This window comes from Protopterus annectens, chromosome 13.part0 (genome assembly GCF_019279795.1).
Source record: "Protopterus annectens isolate FY-2018-M chromosome 13.part0, PAN1.0, whole genome shotgun sequence".
Taxonomy (NCBI): domain Eukaryota; kingdom Metazoa; phylum Chordata; order Ceratodontiformes; family Protopteridae; genus Protopterus; species Protopterus annectens.
This window is the reverse complement of record NC_056747.1, coordinates 598,487,027-598,505,341: the sequence shown is the minus strand read 5'-3', so window position 1 is coordinate 598,505,341 and position 18,315 is coordinate 598,487,027. Positions and strand designations below refer to the sequence as shown.

General features: G+C 37.4%; 1 protein-coding gene across 2 annotated transcripts in view; it reads left to right on the top strand.

Annotated features, from left to right (window-relative positions):
* The window catches only part of WSCD1 (WSC domain containing 1), a 568,343-nt gene that overhangs the window by 511,069 nt on the left and 38,959 nt on the right, over positions 1-18,315 (top strand). For both annotated transcript variants that reach the window (XM_044054265.1, XM_044054266.1), the window contains exon 7: positions 4,081-4,245. In XM_044054265.1, the coding sequence (XP_043910200.1) occupies positions 4,081-4,245 (165 nt within the window). The remainder of the gene's footprint in view (positions 1-4,080; positions 4,246-18,315) is intronic.

The following is an 18,315-nucleotide window of genomic DNA, read 5'->3' as shown; positions in this document are numbered from 1 at the left end:
TTATTCAAGTTAATAAGTTACCCATTCCTTTTATCTTAGCAAAAGAATAGTGGCAGTTCCGGAAACAGTTAAAGAGGAAACCTTTACTGACTAATAAAACCTTCCAGGGATGGTGTTATAATGTAATGTTTTCTGCAACAATGAATTTATAGTTTCATAGGTTCATAGGTAAGTACTAGGCTAGCTGCCCTTGTGGGCCATTTTATTCCAAGCCAGTTTTCCTTTTTGTGATCAAAATCAACTAGCTCATTCATTTAGAGATTGAACTTACCATCCCATGGTCAATAATTATATACTACCCCTAACGATAAGATCATACCATAGATAATTTGAGGAGATCCATGCATGGGATAGAGCATTTAGGAGCTGTCTCTGTCCAGCAGTAGTACGGTGGGGCAGTCCTGGGGTAAGTTTTCTGTTTTTTATACATAGATTCAAATTGTGCTTGAATATGGACAAGGATGAACTTTGTTTTATGTGGATGGGGAGTCTGTTATTGTGCTTGAATATGGACAAGGATGAACTTTGTTTTATGTGGATGGGGAGTCTGTTATTGTGCTTGAATATGGACAAGGATGAACTTTGTTTTATGTGGATGGGCAGTCTGTTACAGAGCAGTGGTATCCTCTGCAAGATAAACCTCTCTCTCCAAACCATTCTGCTTATGCTGCAGAAGAGGTATAAATCCCTAGACCAAGTATTTATGATGCCATTTGATTTAGAGATCTGCACTGAATCCATCAGTATTGAGCTGGAAGATGCCATGTATGCCAGACACAGGTCACCTCTTAGGTATACCTCTTCAGATATTTAATTTCAATTAACAGCCATAGTCTACAAACTGCAGAGTAATGAATGGAGACCACAAAGCGGATGTGGAGGGTAAATTACAATCAATTTCACGAAAAGTGGTGGTATTACATCCATTTAAAGATACAGATAAGCAAACGGGTAATTTAAACCCTTATTGTCTCATAATTATTTTAAATACAGCTAGGGAAGAAACAACTGTAGATATTTTTCTTCATCTGTAAAATAAACTGTTTATTATTTCACGTAAAGCATTAACCTGTGTTAAGTTCCTCATGGCTAGGTATCTGTGTAGTACCTAGAATTTTTTTTTCTTGGTGGATGTAAACCTTGGATCTAGATGATTGTCACTATAGAAGTGATACCCTGTCCCATCTGCAAAATGGGAAACAATGGTTGCGAATGGATGGATCTAAAAGAAATAAGAATGACCATTGTAGAGGGGGTAAGCCACAGAAAAATTGGATCTACCTTTTAATAAGGAAAATAGTTTTGATGGGGATAGTGCTGAAAATCTTCTTAGGACAAGGATATCTACAATAGTAGAATATGTCCTAATAAAGATTAGATTGTGAAATGATTGTGAAAATATTGTGGAAATTGTGTCTTTTAATATCTCAGAATGAATCCATAGGATAGCATTTTCTCTCTAGGCTAAACGCAACATAAAGGAACACGAGGGCATTATATGATTACGTATTCATTGTCCAGGTGAAAGATTTAGAGGAACACGCCCTGAATTTTGGAGGTCCTGGTTGCTCAACACGCCCCCCCCCCTTTCTTGCTACAAAGGAGAAGACTAAGTTGAATTTAAAAACAATTCTGTAATATATGCCCTTTAGGACAATTATATTCTCCTGCTCTCCTTCCAAGACTACATAGCGCAGGGACCCTAGACAGGGTTTACCTTAGGGTATTATATTCTCCTGCTCTCCTTCCAAGACTACATAGCGCAGGGACCCTAGACAGGGTTTACCTTAGGGTAACGGAAATGGAACAAGTCAGAGATTTAAACTCCTGAGTTCCAGCTTGTCCAGTTGGTCATTTTATCAAGTTTAATAATAGTCAGTACAAAGGTATTTGAATTTCTCTGGTATTTCAAGCATCTTTAACATTCTCTCCACTAGAGATATAAAACTTTGTATTTTAACATCCACTGATTGCATTCAGAGATGCTTGACAAAATTAGGTTATATACTTATAGTTCAAACATAACTGGTACTAAAGAACTTTTAATGGTAAACTGTTTAGAGCAAACTAATACTTGCAGTGGTAGATTTCATTAACATCTAGTTATTAAACTGGATATTTTAAGTCAGAATAAACATAATAAATACTAATTCTATAAGTTTTTTAAACAACTTACAATACCATAGTAATAGCTGAAGCTACTAACATTCTGTCAATGGCATTTTGCTCAACCATCTTTGCATCCTCTTTTGTTCCTTCTAGGGTACAAATTAGGTTTACTCATTCCTCAGTTTAGATGAGAGACTGTCAGTCCATTTATTCAGTAGCAGATGTAAGGAAATGATATGTGTGTGTGTGTGTGTGTGTGTGTGTGTGTGTGTGTGTGTGTGTGTGTGTAGGCTAGCTTTAATGCTTTGCATTTTATGTAGCTGATGGCAGCGACCAGAAATAAACTACTGGTGCTTTTATGTGTATATTTCTTCATTTGATCACAGTAAGACACTTGAAGTGTGCACTGTTATTGAAGTTCTGGGTACCCATTATCTAAGTACAATAATGCCTTTCTGGGTGAGAGTGACGAACAAGTAATGGACCTTCCAGGGGTGGCAAGGCCCTCCATCTGTGGTGTTTAGCCTCACAACACCCCTAGGCAGTCTGTCATTTCCCTGTCATACCCACCCTGCCAGGTATTACTGTTTGCATGCCACAGAGCTGGGTGGTTTATAAATACTGCTTCATCAAGGTCGGAATTGTTTATCTCCCTTGCTGGTATTGTTAAAGAAATAAACAAACTTAATGTAAATCCCAATGTAATCTACTGGATTGCAAATTGGCCATCCAGCAAAACCCTGACTGTGAAAGTTGCTAGAGCCCTCAATGAACATAAAATTATTACTTGCAGGATGCCACTGGGATCAGTGCTGGACCCTGTCCTGTTTGACATTTATTTTGTAAACATCTAGTTCAGTATCTGAGAAATGTGATTGATCAGGTTTGCTGGGTACTGTCAGTGCTCATCTAAGGTAAGGTCTGGAATATGCACATATAAGACCTAGGTACTTATGCTAATCAAATGAGAGGCAACTGTCTAAATGTTTCCACCAAAGTCAGAAAAGTTGTCAATGTGGTCTAGTTAATTTCCAAGGGCAAAAAAGAAGTCATCCTGTCATTGTACTCTTCTTTTATAAGGCATATCAATGAATACAATGTCCTTTGGAGTATATAAATTGAAACATATTGCTCAACTGGAAAGGCCTCAAAGATACTTTATCAAGAAAATAAGCGGCCTTAAATTCTTCAACTATCCCAACAGCTTAGCACAACTTACAATGTACTCAGTAGCCTACAACCTACTCTGAGTTGACCTGTGTCTTACTATTGAAGCCATGAAAGATCCAGTCTTATTTAACTTTCTAGTTCTTGAAAAAACAGTGGCTCTGCAAACATCTGTACTGTATCCGTAAATCTACAACAAAAAATAAACAAGGATCACTGAAGGGACATGTTCCTAACTCAAGGTATTCTAAACCTAGGGAATAAGTTACCACTTCAGGTCAAACAAAGCACCACTTTGACTTCTTAGTCTTGATGAGTAGATGGGCAGACACAGATTTACACTGGGACTGTCATTTACATGGCCTTGCCGAATTATGGAAGTGAGCACTATTAACTGCTTGAAAAAGGATGTATGAACTACACTTACTATTTAATTGCAAAATTAGTTTCTGGTTATTAAGGAGTGAGTATAAAGGTTTTTGATTTCTTAGCTGTACTGAATTTCGTTAAAGGTGTTATTCAACCAAGGTGCCAGAAGTGTAATTTAAATTTATTTATTTTTTTGCATTTGGAAGTTAGAAGAAAAAATCTTCAGTATAAAAGCTGTTTCTTTTTCTGAAACTGAAGAGTTATTATTAGTGTGGGCTTACAAGACAACGTGTAATGTAACAACTAGCAAAACATATGTTATTAAAAGAATAAGGCCACCTTACTCAGTTGGTATCTGCACTAAATGGGGGAAATACATTTTTTAACAATCACTTTGGTTATACTAATACCACTGTTTTTACATTTGCTTTTCAGATACTAGGTGCACAGACAGAAAGTTTCTACCATCGAAATCTAAAGGATTGGTAGCTTTGTCCAGTTTTCCAGGAGCAGGTAACACCTGGGTCCGGCATTTAATAGAACATGCTACAGGTTTTTATACAGGGAGTTATTACTTTGATGGGACTCTCTACAACAAAGGTAAGACATTTTAATAGTTAAAGAATTTGAAATTTAGTCAGTTTGTTCTTTGTATTATTAAATTGCCTTTATTTTTCTGTTTAGACAGTCGATGATATAACATTGCAAACGGAGTATATGAAATTATCACAGTTGCCTTGCTTGTCATTTTTAGTCTTTCTGCTTTTCTCCTACCTTAACGTTTTATCCTTGACAGATGATTTTAAACACAACCCTTTTCCACTCTCTATATATTTCACAGTCAAGGATTTTCTAACAGAGCAGCTAGCATCACATTGCAAGTTGTGAGAATGTATTTGGCCTTATTCATCAGGGTATGGTGTAGACACAACATCTGCTTCAAGGAGAAACCAGGCATGACTGCATTTGTCATAATGAATTAATTGCCTACAAAGCCCATTTTTCCTTCAGTAACATGTGCTAATCTCATAACAGAAATACTACCACCTTCTCATTATAGATGTCTCTGTGTCTGTCTCTTTCTTTGTCTCCAGTATCTGCAGGCTGCAGGTACTGCTCAGTAGAATTTGTGGGTTTAGCTTTCATTGAAGTTTAAGCACTACTCTCTGCCCACACTTAGAAGCCGATTCTTACCAGTTTCCAACTGTATCACCCCCCCTTTCTTATCTGCCTTATTTTTTTAAATACTGAATGCTGACATTGCAGTCTCTCTTAAGCTTTGTAGGAACACATATACAAAGAATCTTCCCTAGTATTCCATATCGTCTCATGATATCTGTAGCCAAATACACACTTCAGGATCAGAGTTTTTGTCTTGTTGGAGCCATGTTCTTTTAAAAGGACATTATAGAACCTTGATTGCTCCACACTGGTACAACACTTTCAGACATTCCTTAGACATCTTTTTTTCCAGTCTTTTCTTTTGCATGTTGCAGACATCCTCTCACTGCCTCCTACTTCAAAAATAGAAACGTGGAAGTTACCAACAGGGTCTTTCTCAGAAATTGCATTCATATCTGATGAGGAAAAGTTAAAAAAATGCAGTAGTAAGCTTCCCCTACAGCTTTATCGGGTTATAATTTGCAACAAAGTATGATAGTTTGGTATTAATGAAATAATAACCACTTCTTAATACTGCCAGGTGACTTAACTGTTACTTGGCTGAGCTCTGATGTATTAAGTCCTCCTTTAACACCTTCCTTATATGCACGTGCCAAATAATCATCAGCCAGTCCTCACTTTGTCCCAACATCCAGTCATCCCTTTCCATACAGCCACAATAAGGTTAATATAGGCCATTTTTAATACTTTAGTACTGTACATATTAAGTGAGAAAAAAAAATCAAAATATGTCTTTTTATTTTGATGATTTTATGTTTTACATTTAAATTTCTTACTATTCCGCTTTTGGAAGTTTTTTTAACTGAAATTGCTACATTAGTTCTTTAGTTGGTTTGCTTATTCTGTTTATCATTTATTATTTTGGTAAGGTTTAAGATTAATTAACAGAGTGAATATAGGTATTCTAACAATAGCCACCTTTTGTAGTTAAACTATTCACAGTTCTCCAGCATGCAATTGTTAAGCAGATTAGAATTGTTACAGATATAGCATCCCACTTTTTATTCACCTGCATATAAATAGTATATTGTTGTCTTTTAGGGTACCTGTAATTTTTGATCAATACTTTAAAGCATCCTAAGAAACTAGATGCATTTTAGAAACTTATTTGTACAGTACACACAGTAATGAACTTTTGCTTAGTTCCAAAATGTGTGAAAGGATTCCAAACAATGGCTTGCAAAAGTATGTAGTATACAAGTGCAACATATCTGTAGATCAATATGTATGTATAATAGAAATTTGTCCTGGTCCCCTTCAATAATACACATCACACCAAATGACTTTTGACAACCTTTATTAAATTTCCATAACATAGCTTTGATCACCAACTTTATTAATTACAACTATATATGATATAATTGATTCTAAATACAAAATAACATCCTTGTAATGTTAATCAGGGCAGAGTACCTACTCACCCTGCCCTAGTAAGCAGCGTCCATACCTCTACTCACTTACTTTACTTTTGAAGCAGTGTCCCATCTCACTTCAATGTTAATTAGAGCAGAGTACCTACTCACCCTGCCCAACAAGCAGGATCCATACCTCTGCTCCCTTACTTTACATACGAAGCAGCGTCCCAACTCACTTCATACACCATCCATTGAATTACCTTCCATCAAATAAGCATCATCCTTACCTCAGCTTGCTTATCTATTTAGCAAGCTTCCTCCAACTATTAATTTCCTTTCCCCAGATCCTTGAAATGGACATCCAGACATCAGCGGGGGAACAGAAGAGGGCAAGCCTATCCCTCTTCTCCACCTATCCCCACTGATAAATAACCCTACTCCCCTATCAACGAAAAGAGGGAGGGTGGTTGGGTAGCAAGTTCATGCCAAAATGTGATATCTTAACCCAACTACACTAGACTAAACCTCTTAAGCCCCTCCCCATCATTATCTCATTTCCTCACCACTATCCCTGCCTCCACTTAACCCGTTCACCTCCCCAACCCACTTAACTCCCCTAATATTAACCGAATCCCCCTATGAAGATGTCCCGGGACAACTTAGTTTGTTGCCAAACTTCATATGCCACAATAAAATAGCAAAATTTGCCACAGACTCTTCACAGAGGAGACACCACAGTTTCACTCTAAAAAAAAAAAAAAAAATCACCTGATTAGAACTACTTCAACTACTAACTTATAACCAGTTAACTGTGACCCATAAACTACTATATCAACCTGAGAAAACTCCAGCTGTTCTAAATATGCTTCAACCATATTTCAACATTCGTTCAACAAACAAATCACTATCACAAGTCATTAAATCTAAAAACACTGCTGGGGACTGCTGGTATTCTGACCATGTTACTAAATCCTGGAACGTGTTACCTCAATCTATTAAAAGCACCCTAAACCTAACCCAATTTAAAAAAAAAAAACTAGTCAAACAACACTTATCAGAGTCATGGCTTTGCTCATGTAACAGCCCAGGCTAAGTATAAACTAATAAAAGTATTTATCTCCCTAACAAAGCTGTCTCTCTACAACATGTTTCTGTCTTAGACACACACATATTCCTTTTATTACTTTTTCGTTATTTCTACCTATTCACTATCACACTATCTTAAACAAAAACTCAATCAAACTCAACCTCATATTCAAAATCCCTCACCTTTTACTCCTTTTTTTCTCATCCCTACCTTCCTCACTTCTTCCTCCACCTGTTTCCATTAACAAAATGCAACAAAATGACTTACAAAATACATGATTCTCTACTTCTTTACTATCAACTGTGTATTATACTGCATAGAAAAGTTGACTAAGCTTCCATATACCAATCAATTATGAATCACAATAAGAATCAAACAATCAGACTTTCCTATATTGCTCAACTGTATTGTTATTTATTTTCTTTGTAACCTCACCTGTTTATTTCTGCTATCTATGTACTTTACACTACAAGTCTGCCCTAAAGTTCATTATCATTGTATAACTATATTTATGCTATGAATGTTATTACTCTGTTACGGTATTATGTCACGATGTGGAGCTTTTCTCCCCGGACCTCTGCTGAAAATGGGTTCGCCCAGTAAACAAATGTAAAATAAATAAAATAAATATATAAATGCATACCTTTAAGAAGCTTTCCATGGGCTTGCACATGTGTATAAATACTGAGCACATGTGAGCCAGACTGCCATTTTGTAGAGGGCTGTTGAGATGTAAGCATGCATGTATGTAATGGTCTGTCAGTTAATCAGTTTGTTTATATTTCATGTTGCTGCTATCCACCTTAATGTGTTTCTGTATAATAAAGTATATAAACCAACTATCCCACCTGTTCACCATGAATTATATCATAGGACTAATGACATGGTGTCAGAATGGGATCCAGAATCAAGACCAAGAGGCAGTCAGTTAATGATGGAGGAATATAGAGGACTGGATTATCCCTACCCCACGTACAACTCGCAAAACAGGTTAGAAATGAATTCCAGGTACTAAAATTTGCTTTAATGATTTCTTTACCTGAAGAATATAAAACAAAGCACTCAGTAAGCTCAAACAAATTTATAGTTAAACAAAATGTTCGAAACTGCAACATATTGATAAAAATATTCAACATAGTTATGAAAATTTTTGAAGTTATGTCCAAATCACAGAAAATGTATAAAATAAGGGAAACAAACACATTTTTTCACTATGTGCTACTTTTTTGCATTAATTAAAGGTATTCAAGATATCTAAAGTGCACAAAGTGTTCGCAAGTCTGTGTAGTGTTACAGTACAGTTCTTTTGCAAAATACAGCCATTTCGAAGCATATTTCGCAAAGTACATTATTTCGAAGAATTTATTGTACATTTGTATGTTATTACAAGTACCTGGTGTGTGTGCATGTTCGTATATACTTACAAGTGGGCTAGGATTGCAGTTTTACTATAATTTGTTGGCATGGCAGAAGGCTTTCACAGACCAGCTCTACTTGTATTCGATAATAATATTGTAGAGAACTGGAGAGAGTTTGAGCAGGGGTTTGATATTTTCTTACAGGCTGCATTTTTTGATAAATATGGACATACAAATGCATTTATTCTGCTTAATTTAGCTGTTTCAAAAGCCATAGAAAGAGCGTTCATTTGTGTTAGCACCTGCTGTGTTTGCAGGACAGGAGGAAAACCATCACATAGTGGTACCGGCTCAAAAAAGGAAAGACCCTGACTGCTTAAAACATAAATTTAGAGAAATGTGTAACCTCCCATATGAATATTACAATGGAAAGGCACTTATTTTACACAAGGGATCAAAAGCCTGGTGAAACTTTTGCAGAATATATAACTGACTTGAGAAATAATGCAAAAATGTACCGATTTGGTGATTTAAGAGATGAGTTGATAAAAGACAGACTTGTGTGTAGTATTAAATATGATGCTGTGAGAAAAAGTTTGCTTTGTTACAGTGATTTTAACTAATAAAGCCCAGATTGATTTGTCGGATATGAACTCACAGAAAAGCAGACAAGTATGCTTACAAATGAGAAATGCATGCTTCCAGTATCTTCTAGTGCTAATGTTGATAGCATATAAACAGGCCCAAGAACCTATCAGCAACTGTGAGTCTTGTAAAAGACCCTAGTAAACCTCGTAGCTTTCTAGCAAATTCCAGAGCATACACAGTCTCAGTGAAGCACAAGGGTGAGTCTGCAAACTCAAAGCATGTTCCCTCACCTAGCCTCATAGTCAACTGTTGCAATTGTGGTGGTAATCATGTGTCTAAAAGAGAAAAGTGCTCAGCTTTTGGTCAGCAATGCCACAGATGTAAAAAGTGGAATCATTTCCAAAGATTTTGTAAATCGAGAGAGACACATTCTTTTATTTAAAGAAAACATTCAAAGAGACAAGTTCATCAATTAGAAAGCTGTGACCATACTTTTTATGGTGATGGTGTGTCTGTGCTTAATGAAAAAGTCAATGCAGTAGGTTTGTGGGCAAAGAATGAAGGATTTTGTGCTGTTCAGATAAATGGAAGGCCCATAGAGCTCAAAGTTGACAGAGGTTCAAAGTGCAATGTTATCTCAGCAGAAAGATTTGCTAGAGTATATGCCGGTGAAAAGCTTGATTTGGCAAAGTTCGCAAAGCATTTTACTTATATTGCTGAAGAAATTGAAACCAAAGTTTCAGTAATGCTTTCATGTTACTGTGCTGGGAACAGCTATGACTTACAATTTTACGTAGTCAAAAGGCATGAACAGTCATTATTAGGCCTCAGAGATAATTTGAAAATAGGTCTACTTTCATTTAATAAGGAAGTCCACCATGTAAGCTTGAAAGACCACACTTCTAATTTCACCCTGTCTGTTTTCCCTACCTATGCTGATCTTTTCAAAGACAAATTAAGCAAACTCCTGGTTGAGCATTCCTGATGTTAGACGCTGAAGTCAGCCCAGTTGTCAGACCAGCACAAAAAAGTCCAGTAGCTATGCAGAAGAGAGTCAAAGCTGAGCTAGATAAAATGGTGCAGCAAGGTGTGATTTGTCCATTTGACAAACTAACTGAATGGGTATCTTCCATGGCAGTTGCTCATTAAAAAAAAACTCAGGTGATATCAGAATATGTATTGATCCATGAGATTTGAACAAAGCACTGAAAATACCTCATCATCCAATGCATACAGCCGAAGAAGTTACTGCTGTTATGCCAAATGCCACTGCTTTTTCTGTTTTGGATGCAAAGAGTTAATTTTGGCAAATTTTGCTTGACCGAAAATCTTCATTGCCAACCACTTTCAGTACTCCTTTGGCAGGTACAGATTTTTGAGAATGCTATTTGTAGTACATTCTGCCAGTGAAGTCTTCCAGCGTGCAATGGAACAAATTTTTTTCTGGATGTCCGTGTGCTATTCTAGTAGATGATATTCTAGTAGGAGGTAATGGTGAAGGCAAGCATGACAGAAACCTCAAGAAAGTTCTGAAAAGAGCAAGTGAAGTGAATCTTAAGCTGAATCTTTAGAAGTGCAAGTTTAGGCTACAAGAAGTTACTTATGTTGGTCATTTGTTTACTAGTTCAGGCTTACAACCAGATCCTTCCAAACGGCAAACAGCAATTCCTGAGATGCCAGCTCCAGACAATGTTCAAGCCCCGCAAAGTTTTCTTGGTATGGTTAACTACATAGGCAAGTTCATTCCAGACTTAAGCCAACTTTCAGCACTGCTCAGAGAGTTGACATGCAAAGATGTATTTTGGTCCTGGTTGGAACAACACCAAAGAGCATTTGATGTCCTGAAACAGAGAATTGCCAGTCCGCCAACTCTCAGCTATTATGATGTTCACAAACCAGTAACTCTTTCTTGTGATGCTTCAAAGTTTGGTCTTGGTGCACTCATTCTTCAAGAGGGTAGACCAATAGCATATGCTTCAAAACTCTAACCCAAACTGAGATGCAGTATGCTCAAACAGAGAAAGAACTCTTGGCAATTGTGTTTGCATGTTTGAAGTTCCATGATTATATTTATGGCCAACCTATTAGAATAAAAACAGATCACCAACCTCTAGTCACTATTTTTTGAAAGCCTATGCATACAGCTCCTGTCAGATTGCAAAGAATGATATTGAAATTGCAAAAGTATAATTTCAATCTTGTCTACACAAAAGCAAATTTTGTTACCTTGTTCATACTTTATCCAGATTGCCCAGAGATAACACAGAACAGCATGAAAGTGAGAAACTAGATTTTGAAGTCATGGAAGTGAGAAATTTTTCTTCCACACATCTTGATGAGCTTAAAAGTCACACAGTCTCAGATCCAGTTCTTCAGAAGCTCAACCCCTTTATCAGTCAAGGATGGCCATCAAATCAATCTTGTTTACCTTATGACCTGCAACCATATTTTCCTTACAGAGATGAGATTTTGTTTGACAATGATATCATCATGAAAGTTCCAAAAGTGATTGTTCCAAAATTCTTACAACAAGAGTATATTACCACCTTGCACCCTAGCCACCCAGGAATGGATTCTACCAAAAGAAGGGTGAGAGGACTAGTATTTTGGCCTTCTATGTCAATGGATATTGAGATAGTACTATTACATATAGAACAAGATGAAAGTACTAAGACACATCAGCAGAACGAACCACCTCATCTAAACCAGATTCCTGAACTACATTGATCGACAGTAGCTACAGACATTTTCAAATGGAATGGTCAACATTACTTGGTGTTAGTAGACTCTCATTCAAATTGGCTCAAGATTAACCTACTTCCTAATCTAGCATCCAGTACTGTCATTACTAAGTTGAAGCATCATTTTGCATTCCATGGTAGTCTGCATAAAGCTATTTCTAACAATGGTACACAGTTTACAAGCCAGCAGTTCAAGGGATTTGCTGAAGAGTGGGACTTTATCCATGTTATAAGTAGCCCTGAGTACCCACAGTCAAATGGTTTGGCAGAACATGCATTTCAAAGTGCAAAACAGTTATTAGAAAAGTCGAAATGAGACAATAGTGATGTTTTTCTGAATTTCAGAAATATTCCTCATGATAAACACCTTGGTTCACCTGTACAAAGGCTTTTGTCGAGACAAACCAGAACCATACTACCAATCAGTAGCAATCTGTTGGTTCCCTGTGCTAAGAACAACAAAGCACTGAGAGGTTAACTCATGAAAAGGTGTTTGTGCCAGAAGTCCTATTATGATAAGTCCACCAAACCGTTCAATCCATTACAAGAAATAGTGATAATGCAGATGTCCAAAGGTTTTGATCGGATTACTGTCATGAAAAGTGAATGTCCAGAGCCAAGATCGTACATTGTGGAATCACAAAGAGTTGAATTTAGGTGGAATCGGAAACATTTAGTATCGCTGTCTGAGCCTGTATTGCAGCATCTTGCCTATGAAAAAGAATCTAGATCTCAGAGTGAGTTATTCAGTGTTCCTGTTCCAGAGGACATTCCAGCAAATATCCCTGTTCCTGAGAAGATTCCTGAAACTCCTGAACAGATTGTTCACCAATTACTGTCCCTGTTGCTAAATCCAGTCCTAATTGCTATATCACTAGATCAGGTCGCATTTCCAGACTATGTTCCAGATACATGGCAACTTCCTCTCTCCTTCTTCAAAGATACAAAGAGCTCAGAAACCTGACTAAAAAAACTAGTCAACAAAGATAAGGATGCTTTCTTCTGTTCTAGCCAATGTAATTCTAAGAAATTCTGCCTGGACTACCATCAATAACCTGCTTCACCCTGGCAACCCATCTATTACCAACCCCTTCCCAGACAAAACTGCTACTAAAACTGCCACTCTCCTTAACAACTATTTCATAGAAACAACCCAAAAACTTACATAAAATAGTACTTCTAACTTAACCCCTCCATCACCCCATAACAAAATCCTCCCCAACACTTGCACTTTCTAGCCAGTTACCACTTCCATTACTAAATCTCTCCTTAATAAACTTAAGCCTTGCTCCCCCCTCTGTTGAACAACTACCCCCCTACTTTCTTAAAGTTGCTGCACAGTCTATTGCATACCCTGTCTCTATACTTATCAATCATTCCATTTCCAAAGCCCATGTCCCAGACATATGGAAATCCTTATATACAATCCCTCTCCACAAAGGTGGAAACTCAACTGATGCTTCTAACTTCAGACCCATTGCTATCCTGTCCCCCCTATCCAAATCCTGGAAAAGTGCATCCATACTCAGTTACTCAAACACATTCTTGACAACAACCTCCTAACTCCCACCCAACATGGCTTTGGACCTCACCATAGTACAGCCACTGCACTACTCTCTGTCACCCAAACAGTAGCTGAAGCTTGCGACAATAATTTGCTCATCTCCTGTTTATTTCTCAACCTGTCTAATACCTTTGATACTGTCTCCCATTCCAAACTTCTAACTAAACTCTATGACCTTCATATCTCTACCTCCTCTGTTAACTGGTTTTCTAGCTACCTTTCTGGCAGGCAGCAATCCATTCACTGGCAAACTGTCTTCTCCCCTTTCCTCCTAGTAAACACTGGTGTCCCTCAAAGATCTATTATTGGCCCCCTCCTGTTCAGTATTTTCACTAACAAACTTTGCTCTGCTACTAACCTCTCAACACTTCTACAATATGCTGACAATTCCACTATCATCAGGTCTATATATACTCAAAGAGGCATTCCATTGAATGCCTCTTCATCGACACATATTCAGCAAAGTCACTAAACCGCGAATGTTCACATCAGTGATTTCTTTCCTTGAGGAAAAAAACGCTTGGCCATCAACAATACTCCGGCATTTTCTCCACTGTAGTGCAATCTCGGAGTTGGTATATTTAGTTAGGGGGGAGTGTGGGGGGCACAGCTACCCATGTAGGGGGGTGTGGAGGGTGAAGCCTCCCACTTTATGTTTGAAGTGGTGTGAATGTTCACGGTTTAGTGACTTTGCTGATTATGTGTCGATGAAGAGGCTTTCGATACAACGCCTCTTCGAGGATTTAATATAGACCCCTCTCACCACCTTTGCCCACAGCATTCCTGAACTGCTAGCTCTCACTCAACACAGCTTCTCCTCTGTTGAAACCTGGCTTTCTGATAATCAACTCATACTAAATCCAAATAAAAACTAAACTCCTCTTCCTTCCTAAAACACTTGTTCTGCACAAACCCTCCTTCTCTGTCACCTCCCTCAACAACACCACTGTCAAACCTGAACCCCATACCAAACTACTTGTAGTAATCATTGATGATGACTTAAAATTTGATATACATATCCAACGATGAATAAAAAAAAAAATGCCAGAAGCTTGGTCTTCTCTATCGCAACCAAAATTTCTTACAACCTCCTCCAAACCCTCCCTAGCTCAGTCACTCCTCCTACCTTGGCTTCTTTACATTGCCCCTGTCTCTGGTAATGTTCAAACATGTCTTCTCTCCAAACTAGAGCAAACATATAGCAAAATAGCCAGATTTGCCTCCAATCTTCCATACAAATCCCATCACTGCCTCACACTTAAGACTCTACAATGACCTGAATTTCCTAAACAGCTACGTCTTTCTCAACTACATGTTGCAAACTCTATCCTGAACGATCCCTCTTTTTGTCCCCCCATCTCTAATCTACCATCCTACTACAACCCCCAATGGCACCTCTGTACTAAGAGTAAACACCTCCTTGACATATACAAACCCAAAAAAACCATTGGAAAGTACCTTTATAAATACTCCATAACCCATGCTTGGAACTTACTCCTTCTCAATATAAGAAGCACTCCTCAAAAATACCTGTTCAAACAAGAACTTAAACTTTATTTACAAAAGACGTGGTCCTGCCCTTGTCAAACTTCCACTTGACTTAGTCTCCCTTCTTATCTACATAATTTCTTTTTCCTTATATACCATGTACCTCCTGTTCCATTTCCCTCTTATTCCTATTTTTAAATGTACCAAAAAAAAAAATAATAATAATAGGTTCTTGTATTACTATTGACTCGTTGTACATTGTAATGACCTCATGTATGGTTACCTGTTAATAGACTTATGTTATATCGTGCTATTACTTGCTACTAGACTTATGTTATCTGTTGATTATATCTTTGTAAATTGTGTAATAATTGTTAATTTTCTGGAGCTTTTCTCCTTGGGTCTCCACTGAAAATGGGCCCCTGGCTCAGCTGGACTAACCTGGTTAACAAATGTCAATACATAAATAAATAAATAAATAATTATAACTTGCATGTGAACGTTCTGTTTATTTCTCAGTGTCTGTATAATTGCATGTCTTTTTCAGATGTCATTTTATTGTGGGCAATTCACTAAAGAGGGAGGATGTAGAACAGTATGTATGTATACCTTTAAGAAGTTTTCCATGGGCTTTCACATGTGTATAAATACTGAGCACGTGCAAGCCAGACTTCCATCTTGTAGAGAGCTGTTGAGATGTAAGCATACATGTAGGTAATGGTCTGTCAGTTAGTCAGTTTCTTTATATTTCATGTTACTGCTATCCATCCTGATGTGTTTCTATATAACAAAGCATTTAAACTAACTACCCTGTCTGTTCATATTGAATCGTAACACAGGATGAGTGACAATATTGATAATAAATGTAAACAAACAATATAAAAAAGGTGCTGATTTAGAAATGATATAGATGCAAGTTACTGAGTTAATGCAAGCAATTATAAATTGGAGCAGTATGCACAAAAAACACCAAAATGGTCAGTGGAATTAATGTAGCAGTGATTAAACTGAACCAACTTATTTTGCTTCAAAATGTGAGGACATGTATTAGCAATACAGACATTGCAACAATATCTGTAACCGTTTTGCATGTGGAATCCCACACAAGCAGATATTTGAACAGCCCTGTATGGGACATAGGTTATTGAGAACAATCTGTGTCATCTGCCAACTGCATACCACAGCTCAGACAATATTTGGCTCACCTTTTCTCTTGGATGTAAAGGTAAGGTTTGCCTTACCTCTTTTGCCTTCAGAGACTTTCCAGCAACCAAAATGGAAAGCATTAATGTCTCTCAGGCATCCATCTCAGTGGCACTGACCTGCATATGCTATTACTGCATATGCAAAGTCATATTTACTACCCCATGACCTCACAGGAGAGAACCACAATCATACATGATGTCTAGGGCATCACTCTCTTCCTCTCAGTACTATGTGCCATTGATTATACGTGTGTTGCAATCAAGGTACCACCCAGTCCATATAGCGATACATACATCTGTAGCAAGGGCTACTATTTTTTAAATATAAATAGTCTATTAAAAATGTCATCAGATGTTATATTGATACCATTCATATCCAAAGACGACATGATCATCACTGTTTTGAACAGGTGGTCTGCATTATTGATACTGGCTTGTGTGTGTGTGTGTGTGTGTGTGTGTGTGTGTGTGTGTGTGTGTGTGTGTGTGTGTGTGTATGTATGTGTGTGTAGATATATACATATGTTTATGTTCTGTATGACTGAACAATGTTGAACTTAAAACACTGACAAAAAATATTCAGATGTACAGAATATCAAACTCAATAAATCTCGACCTAAAAATATTGAGAAAGGAAAATTATTTATTTTCCCAATATTCAAACTACCCCTACCTATAATAGTTGCCTCAGAGTTGTCTGAATCATAGCAGTGTTACAGGAAGTCCCTTTCAACACCTTGGTAATGGGTGGTGATCCTAACTTTAATACAGACCCTTCCCAAGCTTAAACCTGTACCTTACCTTAATACAGTCCTTCCGTTACACTGCCAGTACACAAGACATACACACACACACACACACACACACACACACACACACACACACACACACACACGCACACACACACACACACAATGTACAAACACACAACACCTCTGTCCCTTACCAAACCCTGACACTAACCCTAAAATACACACACTTGCACAAAAATATACAGTACATATCTCTAACCTGTTCCTAACCCTAACCATAACTCACAAACACACACACAACCACTAACCCTCTCCAGCTCTACCTGCCTATCTCAACAAAACATACCATAAGCATTTGCACTGCTCTTCTATCCATGCTGTCAAAATTAAACAACAGCCCCTACATCTGTCAGACAAAAGGATGTTTGACAAAATCAGGGGAATTGTACATACAAAAACACATGCACAGTCACATGCACAGATATGTAAAAATAATAAAAATATGTAAAAATAATGCCTGAAACAGTGGGCATTATAAGGAAATAACCAACATTCTGACATACATTCTAGGCATGGGGAGTCCATTTGCCTGCTTTGGCAGGCCTACATCACCTCTTTAAATGTGTATTATTTACAAAGCTAAAATTCTTTACTATAATTATCAAACTGAAATTAACTCAACATCCCCATGCATACCAACAATTAATGTACAAAGTATCTGTAATGAAAAACATAGCACTATTACTGGCAAGTGCACATTAATAGCAGAAAACAATTATGCATTGTCATACTTTATATTCCCCCAGGTCAAAATATCCCTGTTCAAGAAAATCTTCTATCCTGGACAACCTATAACATATCTAACAAAAGCATCATTCTTGGTGATACTCATATAAATTGGCAAACTCTCATCTCCAACTCACCATCAAATAGCATAAACTTGCATAAGTATACACAACTCATTACAGACCCCACACGTATGGTAAATAAACAAACTGAATCAACCCTAGACTGGATTCTTGTCTCAGACCTACAACAATATGCCAGTGTGCTAGAACCCTCCCAGATATCTTTAGCAACCATCTACCTGCCTTCGCAAATAAAACCCACACACAAATACCCAAATCACATTCTTTTAGAACATCTAGAAATCATGCCCATTTCATCCAAAAGATACTTATAGATACTCTAAATGCTCACAGTTGGTACCCAAATAAGAAACTACCACAAGACGAAGCAATTAACTACTTCAAAAAAGCCTTTCTTAATATTCTTAATAGTCTTGCTCCCATATGCTCTAAAAGAACAAATCATAACCATGCCCCTTGGCTAACAAAATATACCAAATAG